The sequence below is a fragment of the Choloepus didactylus genome, chromosome 9 (genome assembly GCF_015220235.1).
Source record: "Choloepus didactylus isolate mChoDid1 chromosome 9, mChoDid1.pri, whole genome shotgun sequence".
In the NCBI taxonomy this organism is placed as follows: domain Eukaryota; kingdom Metazoa; phylum Chordata; class Mammalia; order Pilosa; family Megalonychidae; genus Choloepus; species Choloepus didactylus.
Window position 1 is genome coordinate 39,732,287 of NC_051315.1, and position 27,218 is coordinate 39,759,504.

Sequence of the window (27,218 nt, forward strand, 5' to 3'; positions counted from 1 at the left end):
AAATTGGGAAAGGAAAGGTATTAGTAAATGCTAGATATTCTTTCCAACGTGTATATGTGTCTGATTTTTAAAAATCACAATTTCAATAACACAAGCTCTCTCTTTAGTGTGATAGGGTCATATTCTGATATAGGGTCAGAGGAAACCAAGGAGGACAAGGACAATTGGTCTGTTTCCTTTCACTTTGGGGGCAGGGCTGGGAGGTCCATACTTTAGACCAAAGTCCCTTTTATTTCCCATGTACTCCAATGTTTTTAAACCCCACTGTTCACTTGACCTTGGACAGAAATGTACGCACACATGGATCCAGAAAAGCTGATTACTGACTGTCCTACTCTTCCAATCCTGTTTTCCATATCTAACCACTCCCTCATGAGAACTACAACCCTGAACTAAACAGGAGATGAGTCTTGCCATGGCACACACCATGTGATGGTGTAGGCAGGCATCTATTTTAGCAGCTTAAGCTGTTTCTGCTGACACATGTTTTGAGTGCATCAAATGAGAGACATCAATGTAAATTATCAAGGAGAGAGAGAAAATCTTAAAGGTGAGTTTCCTATGGCTTTACCGAGCTAATGTGGTCCTGTGTTTGCTTTATTCTCATCATCTCAGGTGTCTTTCCAATTGCTGTTCCTGGTGTGACATCCTCTTTATATAAAACCTGGGCATTCAGAATCAGGACAGCGTTACACAGAAGAAAGGAAAAATCAGGAATTCCTAGGGAAAGTCTCGGAAACATGGCTTCTGTGAAAACAAGACTCTCAAGAATGTTCTTAGGTAAGTGCAGAAGGACTGCGTCTGATGTTGCCCACATCAGTGTCAGTGACTCAGACAATACATACAACGCAAATCACTTTCCAAATCTTGAGATTTCTTTTGAGATTATTGCACATATTAGTATAAGAAAAATCAGGAAATGCTGATTAAAAAATTCCATATGGAACACAAAACCTATTAGAGAAATGCAGTCAGCCAGTTAAAAAAAAAGATAATAAAAAAGATCACAAAAGTCAAAAATAAATCCATCTTCCTGGAGCAAGACCACACATGTTTACTGCTCTGGGATTAAAAAATTACTTTGTTAGCAGTTTTAAGTTCTTATCTCAAATGATCTCTGAAGTGATGATTTTGGAGCAAATATGGAGAATTTTACAAATAATCCCTAGTATTTACTGGGAGGTTAGATGTTAATTGTCTGAATCAACATGAGGCTAGCATATTTTTAAAGAGGAGAATGGATTTATTAGGTTAGCATTGAACAGAATTATTAGGTTAGCATTAAATGGAAAACAAAGAGTAAATATACCGAACTAAAATTCTTTTGATTTTCTTTAACACGCAATATTTCTGGCGTGTCTTGAACAACTGTAATTTTTCCTTTGCTGTTTTTAAGGTCGCACTGGTATTGGAGCTATGGAGAAAGAGTAAACATATTAAGATTTCAACATTTTAAAATATATTCTGTCTGTTTTACATATTTTTAATTGTCCAATATTGTGTAAAGAAGTTAAAACCCTATATTTAAAAAAGTAGATGGCATAATAAATGATGTTCTGATAGCCAAAGAGAAATTCTTTAATAATTTTGTGGAGAACTAATTTTTTAAAACCCTGAAACTTAAGTGTCCAATTGGTTATTTTTAAGTATTTCTTGCCTAGAAAAAACTTTGGAAAAGATTCTATCCCAAAGGGAAATGGTGATAGTTCACATTCAGTGACAGGAAGCTACCAAAAAGGGAACAATCTGTCTTTCATGCTGTGGTTTGGGGTTAATAGGTAAGGTGAGCCCAGAGAAGAATCACACACACACTTCCTGGGGCATGAACAGCTGCTCAGCAGCCCCACTGCAGGGGTGGGATACCAAAGCGTGTGCACCCAGAGGCCTCCTGCCTACCCGACCTGGGGATCCCAGGTACGAGTGGACTGGGTGTTCAATTCAGGGAAAACTTACAAGGCTGAAGTTCTTTTGGTTCTCCCGAACTCTCTGTATCTCTGGGGTATCCAAAACTGTCTCATAATATGACATAGACTTCTCTGCATCTTCCTTGTACTTTTTCTGGGAATAGAGTCCAAGGGAAAAGGAGAGTGAACGTCAGGAATGTGGGCTAGTGGGACCTAAAATAGCCTTTCCGGCCCAGCAGAGGTCCTCTGTATCTTCTTGAATGTTCAAGGTGGTTAGGAAGCATATAAAGCAGAGCCCTTTTGGTCAGTGAGTGCCATGCCTGTCCTTTCCAGCAGAACTGAGACTGGGCATTTAATGGGATGGCAGAGGGAGGCCCTTGCTGGCTGGTCCACACGAGACTGCTGGGTTCACAGGAGGAGAGAAGTACATCACCAAGGCCTCTGGAAAGCCAGCTTCAGCTGGTGACATGGAGATTTTCACTGAGCCACAGGCGGCTGTGGTCCAGGTTTCTGGGCTGCAAGACTGAATGGGTGGCAGGCCAGGAGGTGCTTGCAGAATGCAGCTCTGACACTGCAGGAAATGGCCTGCAGACCTGGGGCTACAACCCACCAATTCTGAACTGACCAGGGAGGAGGAGTGCCCTGCACTAGCCATCACTTTTTTTTCTTTCCCAGCCCCACCCTTTCCTTTGGTTGGAGAAACATGTCCACAGGGCCTGCTCTGACTCCAGACACCTATACAGTAAATCCCCAAAACTGAATGAATCACTTCTAGTAGTTGTTTTTTGTTTTTTTGTTTTTTGTAGCAAAACATTTACTCTTAGAGCCCTTAGTTTTCTTTTGTCACATTATGTCCTTTTACTTTTCTTTCTGGCTTTTTTTTTTTTGGCTCCAATTTTCCTTGTTTTTTTGTGAAGTTCTGGTGTGGTGGGATGAGGGCTGAGGAGAGACTGGCCACTTTAGTAATGGGGATAAAACTATTCTTTCTTTCAATCCATCCATCCATCCAGTATCTAAGTTGTATTATATATGAATTACATTTATGCATTAAAAAAGTTAAGTTCTTCAAAGATAACAAAGAAGCTTTGTTCAACCAATGAAAGATTTCAGCCTGGATTCTGCTCATCTAATAGGAAGCCAAATTAAAGTAAAATTTCTAGAAGGAAAGGGCAGGTCACCTGGAAAGATGTTTTTGTTCAGGAAAAATTCACCTTCTGGATGATTCTTTTTAGTTATGTAAAATGTAAGGCAAACAGGTCTCTCTGTCCTGGGAAGAGGACAGAACCTGTCCTCCTTTTCTTTTCCTTTTCTTTTTTTTTACAATTAAGCAAAAATCGGTTCAACTGGTTTGAGAGGGATGGTGATTTGCACATGTAGCTCAGGGGTATTCTGACAGGAGAGGTACCCAGGCCCATCCTGGAAGCATTCAGGATAGTATTCTGAATTTGTGAGTCAGCTTCACACTACATTAACCCCTAAGTATGAGATTTAGAAATGATAACATAGATTCCCCAGTGACAACTGAGAAGCAGTTTTGCAGAGAGCACCAGTACCATCTGATTTATCAAACGCAAACACTGATCTGAACTGGGAGGGAAGTAACCTGCCTGGTTATATGTTAGGTCTTGTGGAACATCAGAGAAGAGCCTCAGGAGAACACACAATAGCAGAGTAAAGGACTGAATTCCTCTCCAGAACAGGCTTGTGTGCTGGGATTTTCCTTAAAGATCAGCAACGTCAAAAAGGCAGAAGGTAATACTGCTGGCTAGACGCTCACAGCCCAAAGCATCCAAGAATGTTAGCCAAATGGGCTCACCCCGTGAGCACAACATGGTAGTTTGGGGCCCATGTAATTTTGGCAATAAAAAAAGTTAATTATTCCCTCCTTCCTCCTAAATAAAAGGTTTATTCCATGTGAAAATATCTGCTGCTTAATTCAACTATTCTCTAGTGATAACTATATTGTTTTGGGTCTTAACTTTATGATATAGAAATATCAGTTGCTAATAAAGGGTTTAAATTCATGATTCCCAAACCTGAGTGGTCATCAAGAAATCATCTATGAAAATTAAAAACAAGTAAACAAAAACAGAGTTCCAGAATCTTCCTCAGACTTAACTAGCTTTAAATTCAGGGTGAAGCCAAGGAATCTACATTCCCAGGTATTTATGAATCATAGCCAGGTTAGGTAACTTTAGAACTCACTGATCAAAAAAGGAGCAAAAATGCTAATTTGAGGCTAATCAAATAAACTGCAGGCTCCTGATCATCACTGAAGATTAAACAAATACACCATATCCTGGTGTATGAAGGACAGTCTACTTTTCATCTCTTTATTTGTAGGAAGTTGGAGGTTAACCACCATGGGTGGCATTGAGGTTGATGACATAACCTCCATCTTGTTAGAGGTTGATAATCCAAATATGGGCTGTCTACTTTGTTTCTTCCAGATTCACACACATTTTACACTCACATTATAAGATACTTCATGTGTTACAATATTGATTCTTATGGTTTCTCACATAAGAATTCTTTTAGTACCTTAAAATTCCCTCTTATAATCCACTTTAATTCTTGTACAGAAACTTCATGACTCAAACTTACATCATAGAGGAATACCTTCTTTTTTTATTGGAAAAATTTGCGATTTGAAAGACCCTCCTCAGATATTAATGGAAAGACTTGTATGCTTCATGATCAGGGTCTATGACTGATATTCTCATGAATGCCCTTACCTGACTTGAAAGGTTCTTGACTTGTTGAGCATGAATAATCTCTGGAGTATCAACCACAGGAGTGAAGTTGGATTTTTCCATTTCTGCTAATTGCTTATATTTAATCTATAAAAGACACCCAAGAGTAAGGTAAATGTTTACAATGTGTACAACACTTATAGGCTTGTTAAGAGATGATTGGTATTTCTTTTCCAAGAGGATTCATTCGTTTAACATTCAACAGATATTCTCTCCTATTGTGTACACAGCTTTATAAAAGAGTGAGAGTCAGAAAGAAAGATCAAGACCTAGTCATTGAAAGACTTACTATCTAGTAGGGCATGAATAAGGAAAGAGGTAATAAATAGATAGTAAGGCATGGCTTGTATACATAATAGCTGGGAGAATAACAAGTAAGCAAAAGACCCATGGCAATTAGCATGAGACAAAGTAGTATCCTTAAAAACAGATTTTACATTTAGGCCTTGAAAGGAAGAACCCCTAAAATATTCTAAGCAAGGAATTCTGGTTGCTGACTGAGGACTGTATTGACAAAGAAACAAAGAGTAATGAGACCAGGAGGGGAGAGTCTGTCCCAGCTCTAAACAGCTGTTCCTCCACATCTGCCCTTTGCTCTGAATATCCCCAGAGGCTATAGACTCAGAAAGGCAGAAGGAAGCAGGCATCTCAGAGAATCCCTGATCCTTTCATTGGAATGGATTTAATCAGGCAGATGTTCAAGAATGCCACTGTATGCATTTGACAGTCATTGATGAACAAGATGATAGAGAGACAACATTATATCCTTTTAAGTGCAACTACTTTCTTGGAAGATTGTCATCTAATGGTGACACTGACCTGACTGGCAATATCAGTAGCATTCCTGGCCCTCATGAAGTCGGGAGTTTCATTGGCCATGGCATTCAGGCCTCTTCCTTTCACTTCCAGCTCCAGGTCTCTCTTATATTCTTTCTGTAGGATAATTAACAGAAAAATTACCTAATGTTTACTACAAGGTAATAAATATTCAGAGTGAATATAAATCCACATCAAGTGCCATCTCATTTGTTCTACAGGCAGTACTCTCTTGCTACTGTGTGCACCTTCACCATTCCATGTGGTAGGATACTGACTACAGGAATTCCACTTCAGGAAACTAATGAGGTGTCCTTTCAAACACTTTTAGCACCTCTACTTAGAAAATCAAAGTATAAAGCAAATTTTAAAACTAGTTTGGTCACCACTTGGCTTAAAGTTAGATACAGAGCATGCCACTGTGGTGTTTTTGTTTTTTATTTAAATGAGCATACTGAATGTATCAAGGTTAAATCAAATACCTTTTTTTTGAGGAGTAACTTATACCAGGAAGGAAAAGATGTTCTGTAAATATGCACATACAGCTGGCTGCAGACCTACCTCATTGAGGATTTGAGTAGCGTTCTTTGCTCTTAACATGTCAGGCGTATCTTCCATTTCATTGAGACCCTTCCCACGGATGCTTTCCTCAAGATCTCTCCTGTACTCTTTCTATATCACAAAATAAAAGCAACAAGACTGACAAGAAAGCCCTGGATTGTTCCTCTTGGAGGAAGAGCCAAAGCACAAAACAAACAGTAAACCTTCCAATTTTTAAACAGCTTTAAGTTTAGTAAGTGAAGATACAAATAAAGACAGGATATGTATGTCATCTGTTAGGATTAAATATAAAATGAAAAACTAGAAATTAATAAGATGCCAAGGTAAACACATTTTATTAAGTATGTGATTTAAAAAATGTTAGAAGAATTAACATGGGTAATAGATTAGGTGGCAGCACACAACAAATGCGGACCCGACTTGAAACCCCCGAAGTTAGGTGGTGATGAGAATGGTAGAAGGAACACTTTGATGATGTCAGTGTATTTATCTGATCAAGAGGGAAAGAAAAGACCGAGTAGGCACTACCTCGCTTGCTATTTTGGTTGCATATTTGACATGTAATAAAGCTGGCGTGACCTCCAGGCCAGTTAGGTTTCTGCCTTTAATGGACTCTTCATACTCTTTCCTATATTCTTTCTAATGTGAGTAGGAAGGAAAGACAAGTTACAAAGAATCATTACAATTTATTTTTCAATCCTAGGAAGAAAAACAGTTACAACATTGTCTTCTTATGTATGGCCTCTTGATCATAGTTCTGTTAATGCTCATGCATTTGAAACATGTCTGATTGTTATGGAAATACACTGTCTAAAAGCAAAGGGCCCCAAGGAAACTCAAGAGGTTGAAAAACTGATGGACGCCTCATTCATTCGTCTAGTGGTGTGACTGTGGCTGGCCCTCTGCAACAGTGGAGCGATGGACATGCCACTGGGACCCTGACTCCGCTGTCTCTGCTCCTGAAATCATCCTCCATTTATCTTAAGGGAATCAAAAATTTTATTTCATAATTAGAAGTAAGCGCTTCAAGGTGTGGGGTGAAGAAAATAGAGAAAGGGGAACTTCAGGACACCAAATGCAAATTTGGCCTTTTGCATAATCGTGACTTTTTTTTTTTTTTTTTAAACCACTGAATAGACATGGTGGGCAATGAGGCATAGAGCAACACTGTGGCTTTGTCCACAGTTGAGATAAAGGCTATAACTTTCCCCCGTCTCCTTCCAAACCCTATGCTAGGCTCTGTCAGAAACGTTTGAAGTAGATGTTAGAACCCCTTTTCTGTAACTTTATTTTGATAGAATTTTTAATTTACAGAAACATTGTAATAGTACAAGGAACTCCCATAGGTGATTTATCCAGATTCATCAATGGTTTGAAACTATTTTGAACTTTTGTTGATCTGGCAATCTATATACCAGAAAGCTCCACAGACTGCTACTTTTATTAAAAACTATTTATCTTTATAGTTGGAGATAACACCACATGGAGGAGAGGTAAAAAGAAATTCAAAATAGGACTTGTGCCCAGTGAAAGCAAGACTTTCTAAACTTCCAAATAAGATTCCATTTTTCTCTACTCTTGCTTAAATTACGAATTTTTAAAAAAATGTCTCTGCTTACAATTGTAAAATAGGAAATGTGGCACCTTAACTTTTTATTTTTATTTTCTGGGATCTTGATAAATGTCTTGACCACTAAAACCATTTTGTTTGGCTTGGGGTATCCTACTAAGGGTAGGACATTCCAAAGCCAATGGTCTGTCTTTGTCAAGGGGACTCTTTCTTCACCAAAGAAAAATTCAAATTGTATTCAGTATAATTTGTTTCAATTCTAGGAATAGTTTGCTATGTTCTGATTCTGTGAAAATGATACTTCAAATAAAATATATATGGTAACTCTCCACTGCTTAGAACATTTTTGTTAACTGAACCATAGGCCTTCTGAGATTGAAGAGTTATTAATGTTCATTAATAGCTAAAAAGGCCCACCATCTACTAATTTTGGATAATAGGAGTCTGGCTGTGTTTGTGGGCAGTGCTTGTCTTCTTCACCCTGCTGGTATGTGTTGTGTGGTGTGATTTTTTTTTTTTTTTTTTAATTCAGTTTTATTGAAATATATTCACAAACCATACAGTCATCCATGGTATACAATCAACTGTTCACAGTATGATCATATAGTTATGCGTTCATCACCACATTCTATTTCTGAACATTTTCCTTACATCAGAAAGAATCAGAATAAGAATAAAAAATAAAAGTGAAAAGAGAATACCCAAACCATCCCCCCATCCCACCCTATTTGTCATTTAGTTTTTACTCCCATTTTTCTACTGATTTTTTTTCAATTTTTTAACTTTGTTTATCAAAAAATTAAAAACAAACAGGCAAACAACAACCAAAAAAACCCCACAACATTTCAAACAAAGCAATGGATTAAGGAAAACAAATAACCTAAAATAACTACTTTGCTTCCAATATGTTCCTACCATACCCCAAGAAAATTAATAAACCATGTCCAAACAGAGGAGTAAGAAAAACAAATAATCTAAAATAACTACATTGCTTCCAACATGTTCCTACCATACCCCAAGAAAATTAACAACCCCTAAGAAAACAAAGGAATAAGAGAAAAAAAAAAACCTAAAATAACTCTATTGCTTCCAACATGATCTTACTATATCCAAGAAAGTTTACAAACCATAATCATTCCTGAGCATTCCCATAACATTGAGATTACCCTCCATAGTTTATCTGTTCTTATTAGGTTATCATTCCCCCTCCACTAATTGGTATCTCTAGGTCCCCTGTGTGTGGTGTGATTTTGTAGGACTTACCCCACTCTGCATTTGCTGAGACTCTTTGGCAGTGATGTATGTTGGAGTTTCAAAGTCCAACATGGGCTTTCCTCGTTCCTTTTCATACTTTTCTTTGTATTTCACCTAGGGATGAAAAGTGTAATTAGAAATCTCTCCTCTGGTCAACTCCTAGATGGAGACCTGTTTAGGGCAGTGCTTTTTAACCGAGATTTATGTCTAATTAGATAGCGTCTCATCAACACTCAGAAAAGTTCCCTGTTGTGTTTCAGATCCTGTACTGTTTTGTTGTTGCCTAAAGAGAAAACATTAAAGTCTGCGAGGCATAATTAGGAGTTGTGTTCAATTAAAGAGACAAATCACTGCAGAGGAATCAGTTGAGAGAAATGCTGATGCAAGGAAACATGTGGAGAACATTGCCTCAGCAAGGGTTGATATGTGTAGATGAGAACATTTTAACAACCCCATTAGTAATTCTGATAAAAATCTCTGATTTTTCTTTCATAAGAACTTTTATCAGAAACCTGGCATCTTGATTTAATATACAGCAAATACAACTTTATTTCCTAAATAACTCTCTAGGGGTCATAACTGATCATATTTAAAGCAGCCAATATAAACTGGTATAAAAATGAAAGGTAGTGTATTATAAACCCCACATTCTTAAAGACCTCTATGGCTATTTCACAAATACAGTCTCCTCACTCTCATAACACATGATTAGGAATCTGGAAAGTCATATAAGTATTCATATTTTACAGAAGAGAAATTGAAAGAGAAGCAAAGGCCCTTTCTGAAGTTTTACACAGTACCGTAACAGCAGTGCTCAATCTCAGTTCTCTTGGTGTTAACAGGAGATTAGAGAAGCGGCCCATGCTGCTTTGCAGATGGCATGGGACAATTCTAATAATCTCATTCTTTTGGTTAATGCCCAACAGGGGACCTAAATAATGCTCAATTTTGTCATCTAGGAGAGCACTTGATAACAAGCTCTTCCTATGGGTTCTTTCTTCAAAGAATCTTCAGTTATTTTACAAATTTAGCAATTTCTTAAATACCCAGAGACAATTTCAGTGGTAGATCTGATACATCACTTCTGATTGAAATCGTCCTAAGGCTCCCTGTCATCCATTCTAATGTTTCCTGTCCTGGGACTGTGGGATACAGACCTGGGGGGCTCATCAGGTTACTGTCAGGGGCTCACCCCCCTTGTAACATAATCTTAATTCTTCCAGCCCCTGTCAGTACCCTGAGTAACACATACTAATCATATATATACTATTTCTCCAATATATGTAGATACTGTTATAATTTTTAACATAAATTTTGGTTCAAAGTGTCACTAAATTCAAAGCCCATATCTTTGGGCATTTTCTCAAACAATGGCTACTAAAATTACAACTAGTATCCTGTAATATCCATGAAATTTTTGACATTGTAGATGACTATGTATTGGGTCTCAGTTAACTTACTATACTCTGTAATTCTGTAGCCTCTTTTAGATGAAGCTGCTCCAGATTATCGGGTATTGTGTGGTAGTGGCCTTTACTCTTCTCATACTTCTTCTTGTACTGGTACTGAGGGGAAGGTGGCAAAAAAAAGCACACTGATGGAAATGCTCCTCAACATTCCTATCTTTCCCCTTTAAATTAGACAGTTACCCAGCAGCATTGTCAAAACCACATTAAAATTAGCAAACGCTAAATGGCGTTCAAGTAAACTCTTTAAAAGATGAAAAGAATTCACTATTATCAGTTAATAGTGGATTTTAAAAATGAAAGAAACAATTCTGAACATTAATTCTATTTCCTTAAAAGAAGGAAAGGTATTGATTAATTGGGGGAAAAAAAGTTTAAATATTCAAAAATACAACTTTTTTACATTCTGAGAGGTGTTATAGTTGATGGAGAATTGGTAGATTAATGGTGCAATTTAGAAGAAGACAATCAAACAAGAGAAGAGCTTTCTAATAAATCTAGTGTATCATTAGCAGAGGAGATGTGAGTTCAGAGAAGGAATTTAGCTACAAATGTGTGAAACAAGCTGTTCCTGGAACAAATGATTGAAATTACCGAACTGGCAAGTTGGCTTGTATTCAGGACATGATTCATTATCAGAGATTCCTTCATGTCAGTCACAGGTTTGTGAAGTTTCTTTAGGTCAGCCTTATATTTAACCTGCATATTAAGCAAAAAAAGAAAAAGAAACCGCATAAATAAAAAATGGAAAAAGGCACTCATGGAAATCATAGTAATATATCCCATTCTGAGACAAATGTTGGAGCTGGCAATGAAAAACCATACCTCACTGGCGAGATTATTAGCATCTTTCATGACTTTGTAGAGCTGGCTGTCCTTTGGATTGAATTTTGGTGTCTTGCCCTTTTCTTTGTTGAAGTTTTCTTGATATTTAACCTAACAGCAAATGCAAACATCAAAATTATTCCTGAACATCAATCAGTTTGGGGACTGAGGAATGGCAGAAACAATAAATGTCAGTATGTGTTAAGGTGACCATATAATTTCTTCTCTGAACTGGGAACTTAAGAGTAAGAGGGGAGACTATTAATTATCATGTTGTGACAAAAGGCAACCAAAAATAAGATACTTGATACGGAATTTACCTGGCTCATTTTTATATCACCCAGAGGTATAAAAGGTTAGCACATCTTAACACTTCTAACTAGCAAAACAAAAGCATACTAGGTCTACTTCAAGAAATTTAAAGAGTTTTAAATAAATGATCAAGATACATTAGAATTAGGAGAATTTACTGTTATTTTAAAATAGCACTTTGGCTATATCATTTTAATTTTTTAAAACTTGACAAAAAATGATATAGTTTCTGAGTCAAAAAAAGAACAGTTTGGGGGCTAATGACTTCAAGTATGACGTCCAAATAGGATTAAGAAAGAAGGGAGATACATTAGAACAATGAGAAAAATAAGATTAAATATACTTTTAGGATACATGAAAGTAAGGATATGCAAAGGACTAAATGACTTCATTTTTAAAAATAAGCCTGGCACTAATAGTTGCTCAATAAGTATGTTTTGATTGGATGAATCAATGAATGAATAAAATGAAGAGACAGATTGTCATTATGCCTAAATGACATCTAAAGATGATTCATTTCTAGAAAGATTGAATAGAATAACTGAAAATGACAGAAACATTTCTTTATTAAAAAACAGACTGCCATGGATGATTGTATGGTATGTGAATGTATCTCAATAAAACTGAACTTTAAAAAAAAAGACTGATACATTTGTCAATAGTATTTTAGGGTTACTCCAGAAGTAGAACTCCACTCTAGAAAAAATGGAAAGTGAGCCGTTTCTAGATGTTGTCTACTAAAAGAGCAATATTTAATTCCCAGGGTAACAGGAGTTTCTCTTATTGGTAAGATGAAAGACTCATCCAAAGTTAGCATATCAGAATCCAGTCATCCAGATATTTCACTTTATAGACATTTAAAATCAGTACCCCACATGCTTCATCACTGTACTTCAGTTCCCTGCAACTTTACATATCTGCCAGAACAGACAAATGCTAAAAACAAATCTGCCACATCATAAAAAATGCATCCACAATGCTGAGACACATTTACTTTGAATAAATCCACAGAGTAAATGCATACAAAAAAATAAGCATGCAGAACAAAACAGTCTGACGCAGGCACACTGAGATAGACCCACAAAGGAGGAAGCAGAAACAATAAGAAAACAAAATTTAAGTAAATGCTACAATGGCTTCTCTTTGAAAGGAAATTCACTCTCAGATTTCAAAAGAAAGACATGGAAAGCATGCCAGGGACAATCAGAGATGGTGACCTGGTGTCTGGAAAAAGGCTTTTTCTTAAGGGCTGTAAAACCCCTAAGAATAGGGAAGATTCCAAGAGGTATGAAATACGGAAAAGCATAATAAACCAGATACTCAGAATCACACTGGGGAAGAAATGATGCAAAGACTCATCTCAGATGAAAATAAAATCCAGTTGTCTTAGAAGTATGCTAACTGTCCTCTCTTCTAGAAAGTAATAACTCTTCTGAAGAAAGATTTATTTGAAGTAGAGCAATTCCATTGGTTTGCTGTCTAAGAGGCAACTAACTGCAATCCATGTATAGCAAGTGGCAGCACCAGGCTCAAATACTGGGCCTAATATGGATATAGAGTAGGAAGGTTGTTTTGAATTAATTATTCTTTCAAAATTTAATTGTATTTAAAGTTCTAACATCCAGTTGTTCAGTCCCTTTTCATGGGAATGAGCTGTGTGTTGGTGCTTCTCACAACTGAAGAACAGGTTCAAGAATTAGAAAATTTCTTACTTTTAAGACTATAAAATAAATGCCAAATAGGTATAAGGGAAAGCATTTTAAATAGTTCATTCTGTTGAATCACAGTATCCATGAACTGAGAAATTGTATTAAATATCAAGTATAATAAGCATCAACAATGATAAGTAACTTCAGGCGAAGCAAAGTTTTCTTTGTGTGACTGGAGATGAGGTTCTCAATTTGTTTTCATTTCATCTTTTAATTTGATTCGTCAGCAACCTAAAGTATATTGGAAGGTCTTGTCCATTTCCTTATTCCAAGTGGCATGTTCTAGAGGAAAACTTTCATGCAGAAAAAAGAGGGGGGTGTGTGCAAAATTATATCCTCTCACAAATTTCCACAGCATTCAACACGTTCCAACACAAAATCAACAGGAAAGAGTGCAATTTGGTCAGTCTCCTGACCAAGTCCAAGAAAGCAGACAAGAAAAAGAAAGACGGAGATATCTGCTTGCTAGTGTCAGTCTTACATCACTGATGAGTGCATCAATTCTCTTAAGATGCCTCATCATAGGGGTGTCATAAGATGCAGCGCCGTGCCCTCTCCTTTGGCCTTTGATGTTTTCTGCCTAGAGTATGCAAGACAGCAAAGTCAGAATGGAAAATCCCACTCACAGCTGAAGTCTCCGGCCAGGAGCTGCACAATGAAGATGTCTAAACTGTGCATCCTGATGCAGGCCTTTCACAGGAAGTGTATGCAGGAAGGTGAGTGCATAGAAAGGATCTGGTTAGATCCCCTTCTCCACACCATCAGATACACTTATGATTAGAAATATGAGCGTCTGGGTTTTCAAAAATAGTAAAGCTTTTTCAAATTTTCAACAGTCATTTCTTGTCTTTAATTTGATAGTGGTATGACTTTGAAAAATTAAAAATGTTACAAATTTTTATATTAATAGGGTCTTGTTATATTTCAGTATTCAGAGATTCTATTTTTTGTTGGTGATTTCATATTTTGTGCTCAAATGTTTATACAATTCTATTAATTTATAATAAAAATGCTGCATAGGATTTTTAGTGAAGAACTTTTTTTAAAAAAATCATATTTACCTATATTCAGTCATCTGAACCTTTTGTCTCTTCAGAATTCCAAAATTGTTCTGACATTCTATCACTTGACATTACTAGTTCATCTTCCAAAAGATTAGAATCCCATATTTGGTATTGCTGAAAGTCAGTACATACAACAACAAATGTACCCTTTAAAAGTACTCAAGAGAACAGACAATGAAAGAAAAGAAAGTCAGATCTCCAAGTCAGAGGAGAAATAAGATATTCTTGAGCTTGAGCCCCAGGGGACCAAAATGTGTCCCTCTAAGAAATCTGGTGGAAAATCATGGGTCTGTGAGCTGAAGTTGAAAACGTGTGATAACGAGGATATTCTAGATAATTAGTCTAACGGGAAAACAGGTAATGTGCCAACTGGTTGGGAAAAACATTTCCAAGTCTATTTTCTCAATAATATGAAATCCACAAGAATGAAGCATTCCCCCTCAGCACCTGTGCATGCCGTTATCAAACACTTATCGCACCATACTGTGATTATTTATCCATAGATATGTGGTCTGAAGACATCTGCTCACCTCCATTTCATGGCCCAGACTCTCAATATATATATATTGAATGAAAGAATAGATGTGACTGCATCTGGTTGGATTCTAGAAGTTAGAATTTCATTACCCTTGCATGTTAACAAGTCTCCCATGGGATACTCAGGTATGATTCAGACTCTTGCAAGCTGATGTTATTATCACATAAAGATTATTAAGCATACAGACACCCAGTCACTAACCCATAAGTGGAAAAGTGGAGAATCAGAAAGGCTTAGATAAGTTAGAGGGAAACACTTTTTGTGATACAACTTTTCAAAACTTTGCAATGCTATCAAACACCCAGTATCTCTTTGGTTGCTAATATTGCACTTCCATTCTGGAATCACTTCTTCCTGAAAGGTTCTTTATGTCGCCTCATGTTAGAGCTGCCACTTTTCCATTTGCATTACCTGACTGCTCAGCTTGGCTGCCTTCTTGGCCATTTCAATGTCTGGGCGACCAAGCATGCTCAGCCCATGGCTGCCCTCCTTTCGGTGCTTAGCTCTGTACTCCACCTGAACAAAGAAAGCCAAAAAATGAGCAATACTTTCTAGGTGATGGGAGACTTGTGCTACTTGTGGCAGTACTCCTTAGTGTCTGGAGACATTTTAATCACACTTACTTCACTGGCCTGCTTGGCAGCCTGCGTGGCTTTCTTGATATCTGGCCGATCCGCCACAATGGTATAATGCAGATTTTCTTTGGCATCTTTTTTGTAAGCTACCTTTAATGGGGGAGGAAGATGTTTACTCATTCGAGGGATAAACTATCTTTCCAAAAGTCCTCATTAAGCACAAGCAACCTTTTTGCTTAAAACCAAACCATCCTACCACTGTATTTTTTAAACTACCAGAGGAAGTGAGGGCGACACTCCCTGGAACAAGCCCCAGCACATACCAGTTTGGGCTCCATTGCCTCAAGTGTGGGGCCCTAAGAGTGTGGGGAGGGGAAACTTACATTACTCTGCTTCTTGGCCACATCCATAGCATGTTTCACCTCTGGCGGCTCTAACATGATGGAGTAGTTGGATTTTCCCTTCTCCTTGACGAACTTCTTTTTGTAATTTGTCTAAAGAGAACAAGAATTATGTGAGCAGAGCAAGGTTGGAATAAAATTGATTTACTTGAAGAACTGTGTGAAGATCTCCAAGAAAATCCTTGGGCCCCCATTTTGGCATCGGTCTGGGATCTCTGACCCATGTTCTAATTAGTTCTTCCCTGCCATCTCTGCCCTGGAACCCAATGCTAGGACTACTCCGCAATCTTCAGGGGAAATGACTACAAGCAAAATTAAATTCTTTTATTCACCATTTCTTCCTTACTCTTCTTTTAAAGACACAACCATAAAGGAGTCATAAAATATAATAGCATGGTTACTCCATTACTGGTAAGGATATAGTGGGAACAGATTACTGCAGTACAAAAGAGGTGAGTTTGCTGCTCTACAATTGTTCAGCAGCTTAATGGTAGAAGAGGTCACTCCTCATCAGCACTACTTCTTCCCCTTATTAACACTGGGCCAGTAACATCTTATATCCATAGATAAGATATCCTATGGCAAAATCCACATTTTCCGAAATTTCTATACACCCACAACTCAGCAGATTGCTCTAAATCCTACTATTGCTCCCATATTTTACACTGGAATGTCAAAAAGTATCGGGTTCTTTTTTTAGCCAGAGTTCAAGATTCATATGTAAGTATTGTTGGTGAGAGTAATGCTATGTAAAGGAAAGCATTTGTAAGCAAAAAATGTGCTTACAGTCTTAGTCTTCACTGGATTCTAAGGTAGAGGGGCATTGCTGCTGCAGAAAGCCCTGTGACTGGTCACTTACATCACTGACATTCTTGGTCACTTCCTTGACGTGAACAGTGTCCCGGGTCTCCGGCAATGTTGTGTACGAGCCCTGGGCCAAATGCTTCTTGACATAGTCCTTGTACTTGTTCTGAGAGAATTCACAAAGAGCTTGTTAAATGTGCCTGCCTGGGGCAGCAACCCAAGATGGAAGCAGAGCATCAGGCTGCTGGAGGGTTACCTCGGACACCAGATGGCTGACAGTCTTTGCCAGAAGGATCTGAGGTGTGTCAGGCACAGCATGGCAGGATCCTCTTTCCTTCACATGTTTCTCTTTGTATTTCAGCTGCAGGGATAAAAAAATAAAACCACATTTCTTCAGCTCCTCTAAGAATCCTGCATATGTTTATGAAGCCTCCAAATCACTAGATCTAGCTAGAAGGACATCTTTGACACATCAGGAACATTAAAACTCAGAAAATGATTTGATGTTTGGAAATCTCAGGAAATTCCCAAAAAGGATTTTTACTTATCTATTGCAAGTTAAGGTTTGAACAGCAATCAAAATAGATCTTATGATGGATCTTTATACATATATCCTTTGGGTCAGAGGATTTTCAAACATGTAATTTGCCCCTTCCCCAAATGCTGGGAGGCATTAATCCTTCCTTACAGATGAGGAAACTGTTAACATAGGAAGAGTATGATCCCGTAGAAAATGAATGGTAGGTTTTGATATAGAATCCAGCCAGATCTTCAGATTCCTAATTCTTTTTTATTAAAGCAATTTTATTGAGATATATTCACACACCATACAGTCCATCCAAAGTGTACAATCCATGGCTCTTGGTATATTCAGAGTTGTGCATTCATCACCACAATCAATTTGAGAACATTTCCATTACTCCAAAAAGAAAAGCCCTATAATGACAATTAGCATTGATGTGATACCTTTGTTACTAGTGATGAGAGAATATTAAAATATTACTGTTAACTATAGTCCATAGTTTACATTAGGTATATTTTTCCCCATATACCCTATTGTTAACACCTTGTAATAGTGACATACATTTGTACTAGTTCATGGAAGAACATTCCTGTATTGTACTATTAATCCCAGTCATCATCCACAGTGAGGTTCACTATGTTATACTGTCTCATATTTTATCCCCTAGATTTCCTTCTAGTGACAGACATGACCCTAAACTTTCCCTTTCAACCATATTCACACACATAATACAGCACTGTTAGTTACACTCACAATAATATGTTACCATCACCTCTATCCATCTCCAAATTTTTATAATCAATCTATTTAAAAATTCTGCACAAATTAAGCATCAGCTCCCCATTCTCTACCCTCAGTGTATTGTCTGTAAACCAGTATTCTAGATTTTAACTCTATTAGTTTGCCTATTACACTTAGATCATAGTAGTGAGATCATATCATATTTGTCCTTTTGTGTCTGGCTTATTTCACTCACTATAATGTCCTCAAGGTTCATCCATGTTGTCATATGCATCAGGACTTCATTCCTTCTTACAGCTGAATACTATCCCATCTCATGTGTATGCCACGTTTTGTTTATCCATTCATTGGTTGATGGACACTTGGGCTGCTTCCATCTTTTGACAATTGTGAATAATGCCGCTATGAACATCGGTGTGCAAATGTCTGTTTGAATCCCTGCTTTCAATTCTTCTGGGTATATACCTAGTAGCAGGATTGCTGGATCATTTGGCAGTTCTATACTTAGCTTCCTGAGGAACTGCCCAACACTCTTCCACAGCTGCTGTACCATTTACATTCCCACCAGCAGTGAATGAGTGTTCCTGTTTCTCCACATTCTCTCCAACACTTGTAGTTTTATTTTTATAATAGTAGTCATTCTAGTAGGTGTGAAATGGTATCTCATATGGTTTTGATTTACATTTTCCTAATAGCTAATGATGCTGATCAGCTTTTTATGTGATTTTTAGCCATTCGTATATGCTCTTTGGAGAAATGTCTATTCAAGTAATTTGCCCATTTTCAAATTTTTTTTTTCTTTTTATTGTTGAGTTGTAGAATTTCTTTATATATTCTGGGTATTAAACCCTTATTGGATATGTGGTTTCTAAATATTTTCTCCCATTGAGTAGGCCACCTTTTCATCTTTTTGACAAAATCCTTTGAAGCACTAAAGTTTTCAATTTTGAGGAGGCCCCATTTATCGATTTTTGTTGTTGTTGCTTGTGCTTTGGGTATAAAGTCTGAGAAACCACAGCCTACCACAAGAACTTGAAGATGTTTCCTACATTTTCTTCTAGGGATTTTATGGCCCTGGCTCTTATATTTAGGTCTTTGATCATTTTTGAGTTAATTTTTATATAAGGTATGAGATAGGGGTCCTTCTTCATTCTTTTGCATATGGATATCCAGTTCTCCCAGCACCATTTGTTGAAGAGACTATTCTGTTCCAGTTGAGTGGACTTGGAAGCCTTGTCAAAAATTAAATGACCAGAGATATGAGGGTCTATTTCTGAACTCTCAACTCGATTCCATTGGTCAAATATCTATCTTTATGCTATGCTGCTTTGACTACTGTAGCTTTGTAATCTGCTTTAAAGCCAGCAGGTGTGTCTTCCAACTTCCTTCTTCTTTTTCAAGACATTTTTGGTTATTTGGGGCCCCTTGCCCTTCCCAAATAAATCTGACAGTTGGCTTTTCCATTTCTGCAAAGTAGGCTGTTGGAATTTTGGTTGGGATTGCACTGAATCCATAAATCATTTTGGGTAGAATTGACATCTTAATGATACCTAGTCTTCCAATCCATGAACACAGAATGTCCTTCCATTTATCTAGGTCTCCTTTGATTTCGTTTAGCAATGTTTCATACTTTCCTGTGTACAGATCCTTTACATCCTTGGTTAAATTTATTCCTAGATATTTGATTCTTTTAGATTTATTGTAAATGGAATTTTTCTCTTGATTTCCTCCTCAGCTTGCTTATTACCAGTGTGTAGAAAAACTATTGATTTCTGTGTGTTGATGTTGTATCCTTCACTTTGCTGAACTCATTTATTAGCTGTAGTAGACGTGTAGATTTTTCAGAGCTTTCTATATATAGGATCATGTCATCTGCAAAAAGTGAAAGGTTTACTTATTTGTTTCCAATTTGGATGCCTTTATTTCTTTTTCTTGCCTAACTGCTCTAGCCAGAACTTCTAGCACAATGTTGAGTAACAAGGTGACAGTGGGCATCCTTGTCTTGTTCCAGTTGTTAGAGGGAAAGCTTTCAGTCTTTCACCACTGAGTTTGATGTTAGCTGTAGGTTTTTCATATATGCCTTTTATCATGTTGAGGAAGATTCCTTCTATTTCTATTTTTTGAAGTGTTTTTATCAAGAAACGACACTAGATTCTCAAATGCCTTTTCTTTGTCATTCTAGATGATCATGAGGCTTTTCCTCTTTGATGTGTTAATGTGGTGCCTTACATTAATTGATTTTCTTGTGGTGAAAGAAGGGATAAAACCTACTTGATCATGGTGTATAATTATTTTAATGTGCTGTTGGATTCAATTTGCAAGTATTTTTTTGAGGATTTTTACTTCTATATCATTAGAGAGATAGGTCTGTAATTTTCTTTTCTGGTAGTATCTTTACCCAGCTTTGGTATTAGGGTGATACTGGCTTTACAGAATGAGTTAAGTAGTGTTCCCTCCTCTTTAATCTTTTGGAAAAGTTTGAGCAGGTTTGGTATTAATTCACCTGTGAAGCCATCTGGTCCTGGACTTTTTGTCTTGGTAGGTTTTTGATGACTGATTCAATCTCTTTACTTGTAATTGGTCCGTTGAGGTCTTCTATTTCTTCTAAAGTCAGTGTAGGTTGTTTGTGTTTTTCTAGGAAAGTGTCCATTTCATCTAAGTTGACTAATTTGTTGGTATACATTTGTTCATACTATCCTTGAATGAACCTTTTTATTTCTGTGAGATCAGTAGTAATGTCCCCCCCTCTCATTGCTGATTTTATTTGCATCTTCTCTTTTTTTTCTTTTGCCAGTCTAGCTAAGGGCTTGTCAATTTTATTGATCTTCTCAAAGAACTTACTTTCAGGTTTGTTGATTCCCTCTTTTATTTTTTTATACTCAATTTCATTTGTCTAATCTTTATAATTTCTTTCTTCTTGTTTTGGGATTAGTTTGGTGTTCTTTTTCTAGTTCCTCCAGATGTGCAGTTAGGTCTTTGATTTTAGTTCTTTCTTCTTTTTTAATGTAGGTGTTTAGGACTATAAATTTCCCTCTCAGAACTACCATCACTGTATCCTATAAGTTTTGATAAGTTGTGTTCTCATTTTCATTCACCTCCAAATATTTACCGATCTCTCTTGCAATTTCTTCTTTAACCCACTGATTGTTTAAGAGTGTATTGTTCAGCTTCCATATATTTGTAAATTTTCCAATTCTCTGCTTCTTATTGATTTCCAGCTTAATTCCATTATGGTCAGATAGAGTGTTTTGTATAATTTCAATCTTTTAAAATTTATTGAGATTTTTTTTTGTGACCCAACATGTGGCAACATGTGGTCCATGCTGGAGAATGATCTACGAGCATTTGAGAATAATGTGTATCCTCCTGTTGTGGGTTGCAATGTTCTGTATGTGTCTGTTAGGTCTAGTTCATTTATCATATTATTCAAGTTCTCTTTTTCCTTATTGATCTTCTGTCTAGATGTTCTATCCATTGATGAGAGTGGTGTATTGAAGTCTCCAACTATTTTCATAGAGGTGTCTACTTCTCCCTTCATTGCTGTCAATGTTTGCCTCATGTATTTTGGGGCACCCTTATTAGGTGCATAAATATTTATGATTGTTATTTCTTCTGTATATTTATTAATATACAGTGTCCTTCTTTGTCTTATAACATTTTTTCATTTAAAGTCTATTTTGACTGATACTAGTTATACTAGTATAACTACCCCAGTTCTTTTTTGGTTACTGCTTGTGTGGAGTATCTTTTTCCAACCCAGCCTTTCACTTTCAAACTATCTGTGTCCTTGGGTTTTTTGTAGACAGCATATAGAATGGATCATACTTTTTTATCCATTCTTCCCATCTGTCTTTTGATTGGGGAATTTAATCCATTAACATTCAATGATATTATCAGGCAGTATTTACTTCAGCCACTTTATCCTTTGGTTCATATGTTATATCTTATTTTGGTCTCTCTTTACCCTTTTAGTTATCCTTGCTGATAATTTTCATTCCTATATTCTCCTCCAATCCTCTCTCTCCTGTCTTTTCCTTTCAGCCTATAGAACTCACTTTAGTATTTCTTGTAAGGCAGGTCGCTTTTTGATGAACTCTTTCAGTTTCTGCTTATCTGTGAACATTTTGAACTCTCCCTCATCTTTGAAGGACAGTTTTGCCAGATATAGAATTCTTGGCTGACAGTGTTTCTCTTTCAGAATCTTAAATATTTCATACCACTACCTTCTTGTCCCCATGGTTTTTGATAAGAAATCAGCACTTAGCTTTATTGCATTTCCTTTGTATGTGACAAATCACTTTTCTCCTGCTGTTTTCAGAATTCTTTCTTTATCTTTGTCATTTGAAATCCTGATTAGCATGTGTCTTGGAGTAGGTCTACTAGGATTTATTCTGTTTGGAGTACGTTGCACTTCTTGAACATGTATATTTATTTACTTTCTAAGAAGGAAATCTGGGCCATTATTCCTTAAATATTATTTCTGTCCCCTTTCCCTTCTCTTCTCCTTCTGGGACACCTATGATGCATACATTTGTGTTCTTTGTGCTGTCATTCAAATCCGTGAGATTCTGCTCAAATTTTTCCCACTCTTTTCTCTATCTGTTCTTCTGTTAGATTTCAACTGTCCTTGAAACTGTCTGAATTTGTAAACAGAAGCTGCTATAGGTTCTTGGCCATGTCCTCCCAACCCCCCTCCACCCCATTCTTGGAGAAGAGGACTTTTATTTCCAGTCAGGGACTGGATCTCAGGGAGACCTGCTGCTAGAGTGGGGGATGGGCACCAGCCTCTGCAGCATGGAGAGTTTTACTCACAGCTCTTCACCACAGGTTTTCAGTGTCTCCCTTCCGCTCTTCCCTGGATGGCGTACAGTGTTCTGGTCTCTGGAGTCCCTGAACGGTTGTTTCAGACAGTTCCTGGCTGTTTAGTTGCTGCCCTGGAGGACTACTTGAGTGTTGAAGCTCCCCACTTAGCCATCTTACCTGGAAACATCCAGGTTCCTAATTCTTGCTCTGTGAATTATCCTGTGGCATAGCCAGCATAAATCAAGGACTACTTGATTTTAAAACTTTTGCACTGCAGCCGCCCTGCTGTGCTGTTCAGCTCCTGCACCTGAGCTCCTGCAGAAGCAGCCCTCCCCTGTCCTGCCCTGGGGACTGTGGTGCAGAAGATGGCTCGGAGCAAGGGCCTGGATACTTACGTCACTTTCTATCAAAGAATTCCTGAGTGCCAGCACCATATCTTTATCATCAGTGACAGAAAGCTTGCAACCCCTGAGGAACTCTCGGTCCAGCTTATATTCATACTGTAACAAGAAAGTCAGAGGAGGGTGAGAAAGGGTCACAGGTACAGGAAGAGGATGGGCATTTGATTAAGCCCATAACAAGTCCACTTCTTAAGGGGAGTATGAGGTCTTGCCACACTCACTGCATTACTGGGCTCTTCTTTTCCAGCCCAACTGCTAAAACCAAGCCTTCCCAGCTGTTCTCCCCCAGGTTCCCCACAGCCTCACTCAGGACTCTGCACCATTTGGGTCTAGGCTCAGCAGTGGGAGAACAGGTTCTGGCCAGTCCTGCTTCCCAAGCTTGTCTTCCACTCCTCACAACCCTCTTGTGTTTGGATCACAAGTGAGGTAGAGTTAACATCTACTACAGTGGCTATTATGAATCGTTAATTTTTAAGATTTCTCGGATGTGTCATGCAGTTACATTCATCTGTGTCTCTCCTGTCTTACATCGCTTTGCTGCAGGGATGACTTGGCTGCCTGGAGGAAGTCTGGCCGGTCAGAGATCCACCTCCAGCGGGCTTTGTTAGCTTCATACTGCTTCTTATAGTCCAGCTGTTTTTAACAAGATGAAAATAAATCACTTCATTCAGTAAGCTGAATTCATGAACACACACACACACCATAGAGGGAATCATCTTCCATTTTAATACACCGCACATCATGGTTCTTAATGCAAAAAAGAGTCCAATTTAAATTTCTCTATAATTTATGCAGCTAGTCGGCCATTCAGTCTGGTGGGACCCAAGAGAGAGAGGCTAAAAGTTTTAAAGGCCCCCAGATGAAAGGATTTTATAATCTCTCTAACTCTGCCGGTCTAGCATAATCACCTTCACCATCAAATTCTTATAATTTCTAACTAAATTAAGGCTTAATTTTTTAAATTATCAAAAACACTTATGTAGTATTTCTTTTATGCCAGACATTTTTCTAAGTATTTTATAAATCTTAACACATTTAATCTTTATAACAACACCTTGAAATAGATAGCTGATGAACTGCCTAGAAGGATTAAGTGAGCTGCCCAAGATGAGATGGCTAGTAAATAGCGAAGCTGAGATTCAAACCAGGCAGTCTGGCTGCAGCGGTGATTGTGTTCTACTGGACTTTCACCAAGGCTGGAGGACTGACTGGTGGGGCCAACACAGAAGAGCCGTGTTCAGCCAGCACAGTGTATGTAATTTGAGTGTCCCTGTGAAGGGCCTACACTACCAGGCCTTCCCTGCTCCTTTATTTTTTTCTCTCCTTTTTATTGAGGTATAATTTACCACAATAGAATGCTCAGACTTTAAGTCTACCATTTAATGAGTTTTTTCTATTTTGTTTTGAGAAATTTCAAACATACAAAAGAACTGCAAGAACATTACAGAAAATACTCCTACAGTCACCACCTGGATTCTATAATGCACATCTTGCTGAATTTGCTTTATCCCACATCACTCTCTTTACCCATCTCTCAGTCAATCCACCTGTAAACTACCTGCCAGTTCCTAAAGGCTTTTCAGTTTGCTGGCTCTAAAAAAATACATTCTATCTGTGGCACTAGGGGGCAACTAGTTGGGTTATAAGGGTTTCATTATACTAGCCATTTATATATTTTTAAAAAGTCAGTGTTCTTCTAAATGCATAAACATGTTTCTGTAGTTGAGGCTTTAATTGCCCCACCACAAAGAAATGAAGTGCAGGAAGTGTATGAGCAGGGGGAAGATCTATGCCAAGTCCTGGCAGCACTAAGGGGCTAAGCTATTTTCTCTTTCAGAAGAGCTAGGCTCTAGAGTTTGGAGCAGGAAGAAAGCATGGAGGAGGGGAATAAAAGATGCTAGACACTTTCCAAAACACAGCCTTCATTTCAGAAGCAAATGTCTTCTTTTTCCCTGACCTGACCCAAAGACAGAGTCGCTGAAACACACGTGGCACAGGGTTAGGCCACACTGGCTCTTTCCCATACTCCTTTGTGAGAAATGAAGTCTAGCATTTAGGGTTCAGTGTCACTGCTCATGCTCCTGGGGCCTAACTCTTGATCTGGACTCATTGTTGCTCAATCACCTGAACAGATGTGAAAAGCAGCCACATGTCCACAGAAACTGATAAATCCCCCATTAAGTTTGGAGAAGTTTCTTCAACTTACATTGGTATTGACTTTGTAGGCATCCTTGGCTGCTTTAATATGAACAGCATCTTGCTCAATGGTACAGTTGGACTTTGTTCTTTGGTAAACTTCTTTGTATTTCAGCTATGGGAAGAAATACAATGATAAGGGTAATTTTTTTAGAGCAGCCTATGAAGGGTTTTTAATAAAATGAGAAATACTATAGTACACAGTGGCCCTTAAGACGGGGAAAAAAAATCTGTTGTGAAGAAGGGACATAACTATGCAGCTATGCAGAGATGTGCTTTCCTATCTTGGCCCTTAAAACCAGCTCTCCAGGGCACACTGAATATGTTGACCTGTGGCATTGTAGGACTTATGTCCCTTGAGCTTGTGCTGAAAGGGCAAAGGGACAGCTATCCACATATGTTTTCCCTTCCTCCAATCAGAAAATCTTGAGTTTGTTTATCTGTCTATCCCTTCCACTGGGCTGAATCTGTGAGGGCAAAGATTATAAATCATTTGTCACCTCATTCCTGGTGTCAGACACATAAAAACAATAAATATTTGATGAATAAATTGATGGAAGCAGTTATCACTATCATCACTGCTGGAACATATCTACCAAGTTTTGGTGTATGTGGGTTCAGGTGAGAAGGGGGTGTGGGAACAGGGAAGGATTAGCCTCTAAGGCCCAATAGACAGGTAACTTCCCCATCCTGGGCCTGGGATTTCAAAAAAGCTTCATCCATTTTTGTTCTTAAGTTTCATGGTCCTGGGCAAAGTCTGGGCCTTCTCACTGATTACTGTGGAAGGATCCTACATTTTAATGTGGTTAAGGCTGAAGTAAAATTATTCCAAGGGAATCTTAGTAGTGTTTACCAAACTTGCTTGGTCATAAGTATCACAGTTTTCTGGGCTTTATCATAGACCCAGCAAATCAGGATCTTTAGAAAAAAGGCCTGGAAATCCAAATTTTTCATAAATTCCCTAGGTTATTCTTATCAGAAATGAAAGAGAAATGCTTAATTTTTCTGCAGTGATAGGGAGTGGGTTGATACACAAAAGAGACCCACTTGATAGATAAATGTTCGTAAGCACTGATGTTCACACTTTAAAGTGCCAAAACTTGTAACATTTTTCACATTTATAAAATGTTTTATAAATCCATCTCTGCCTTCTTGAACAGTACACTGAATGTATTTAATATTTTTCATGGCAACTCAGAGTCAATACTATGGAATATATTTATCTACCGAAGAATTCTCAAGCACCAGCCATAGTCAAGGCTTTGGGGTAGGAATAAGTCATTCCACAGTTATCTTTATTATTCATTCTAGTTGCAGGACCTCAAATAGTCAGGAAGTTCTTTAAAGAACCAAATATGTTTTTTTTCATCCAAAATGATGATAATTTTAAACCACAGAGTCAAGATATGTATCTGAAAATTTATGAGTACAATTTCTCCCCAAATTTAGAGTATTAGAATATAACTGCTAGTTTGTTTCTCTTAATCAGGACCAAGCTTACCGAATGGGAAGAGGCTTTGTGGCATAGCACGTTGCATTTTCCAAAACGGATTCAACAACTTCTCCCATTCCACACGCTCTTCTGCAGTGTGACCCTGCCCCTCGTTAACAGGTGGCATTTATCTCTTCACCCCTTGAATCTGTGTGGGCACCGTAACCAATAGGATATGGCAAAAGTGACACTATGTCACTTCTAGGAGTAGCCGTTAAAAGGCCTGGAAGCTTCCACTTCCTGCCTCTCGGAACACAGCCACTGTGCTGAGAGACGTCCAGGCCACGTGGAGAAGCCACGTGTAAGGGTTCCCATCAATACGACAGCCAGGCTCCCAGCCAACAGCCACCTGAGTGAGTCATCGTGGACGTCCTGGCCCTTCTGAACCTCAGATGCCTGCCAAAAGTACATGAAGTAGAAGAACCACTCGGCTCTGCCTAGCCAACCCACAGAACCATGGGTAAAACACGAGGACTGTTGTTTTAAGCCAATACATTTTAGAGTGGCTGA

At 38.0% G+C, this 27,218-nt stretch overlaps 1 protein-coding gene across 1 annotated transcript in view; it reads right to left on the minus strand.

The window, feature by feature from the left end:
* The window catches only part of NEB (nebulin), a 243,548-nt gene that overhangs the window by 26,735 nt on the left and 189,595 nt on the right, over positions 1 to 27,218 (minus strand). Inside the window, 19 exon segments of the mRNA XM_037849798.1 lie at positions 572 to 664; positions 1,310 to 1,414; positions 1,954 to 2,058; positions 4,640 to 4,744; positions 5,477 to 5,590; positions 6,035 to 6,145; positions 6,563 to 6,673; positions 8,868 to 8,972; positions 10,319 to 10,423; positions 10,919 to 11,023; positions 11,150 to 11,260; positions 15,184 to 15,288; positions 15,396 to 15,497; positions 15,731 to 15,841; positions 16,608 to 16,718; positions 16,809 to 16,913; positions 23,015 to 23,119; positions 23,549 to 23,653; positions 25,227 to 25,331. Coding sequence (XP_037705726.1) covers positions 572 to 664; positions 1,310 to 1,414; positions 1,954 to 2,058; positions 4,640 to 4,744; positions 5,477 to 5,590; positions 6,035 to 6,145; positions 6,563 to 6,673; positions 8,868 to 8,972; positions 10,319 to 10,423; positions 10,919 to 11,023; positions 11,150 to 11,260; positions 15,184 to 15,288; positions 15,396 to 15,497; positions 15,731 to 15,841; positions 16,608 to 16,718; positions 16,809 to 16,913; positions 23,015 to 23,119; positions 23,549 to 23,653; positions 25,227 to 25,331 — 2,019 coding nt within the window.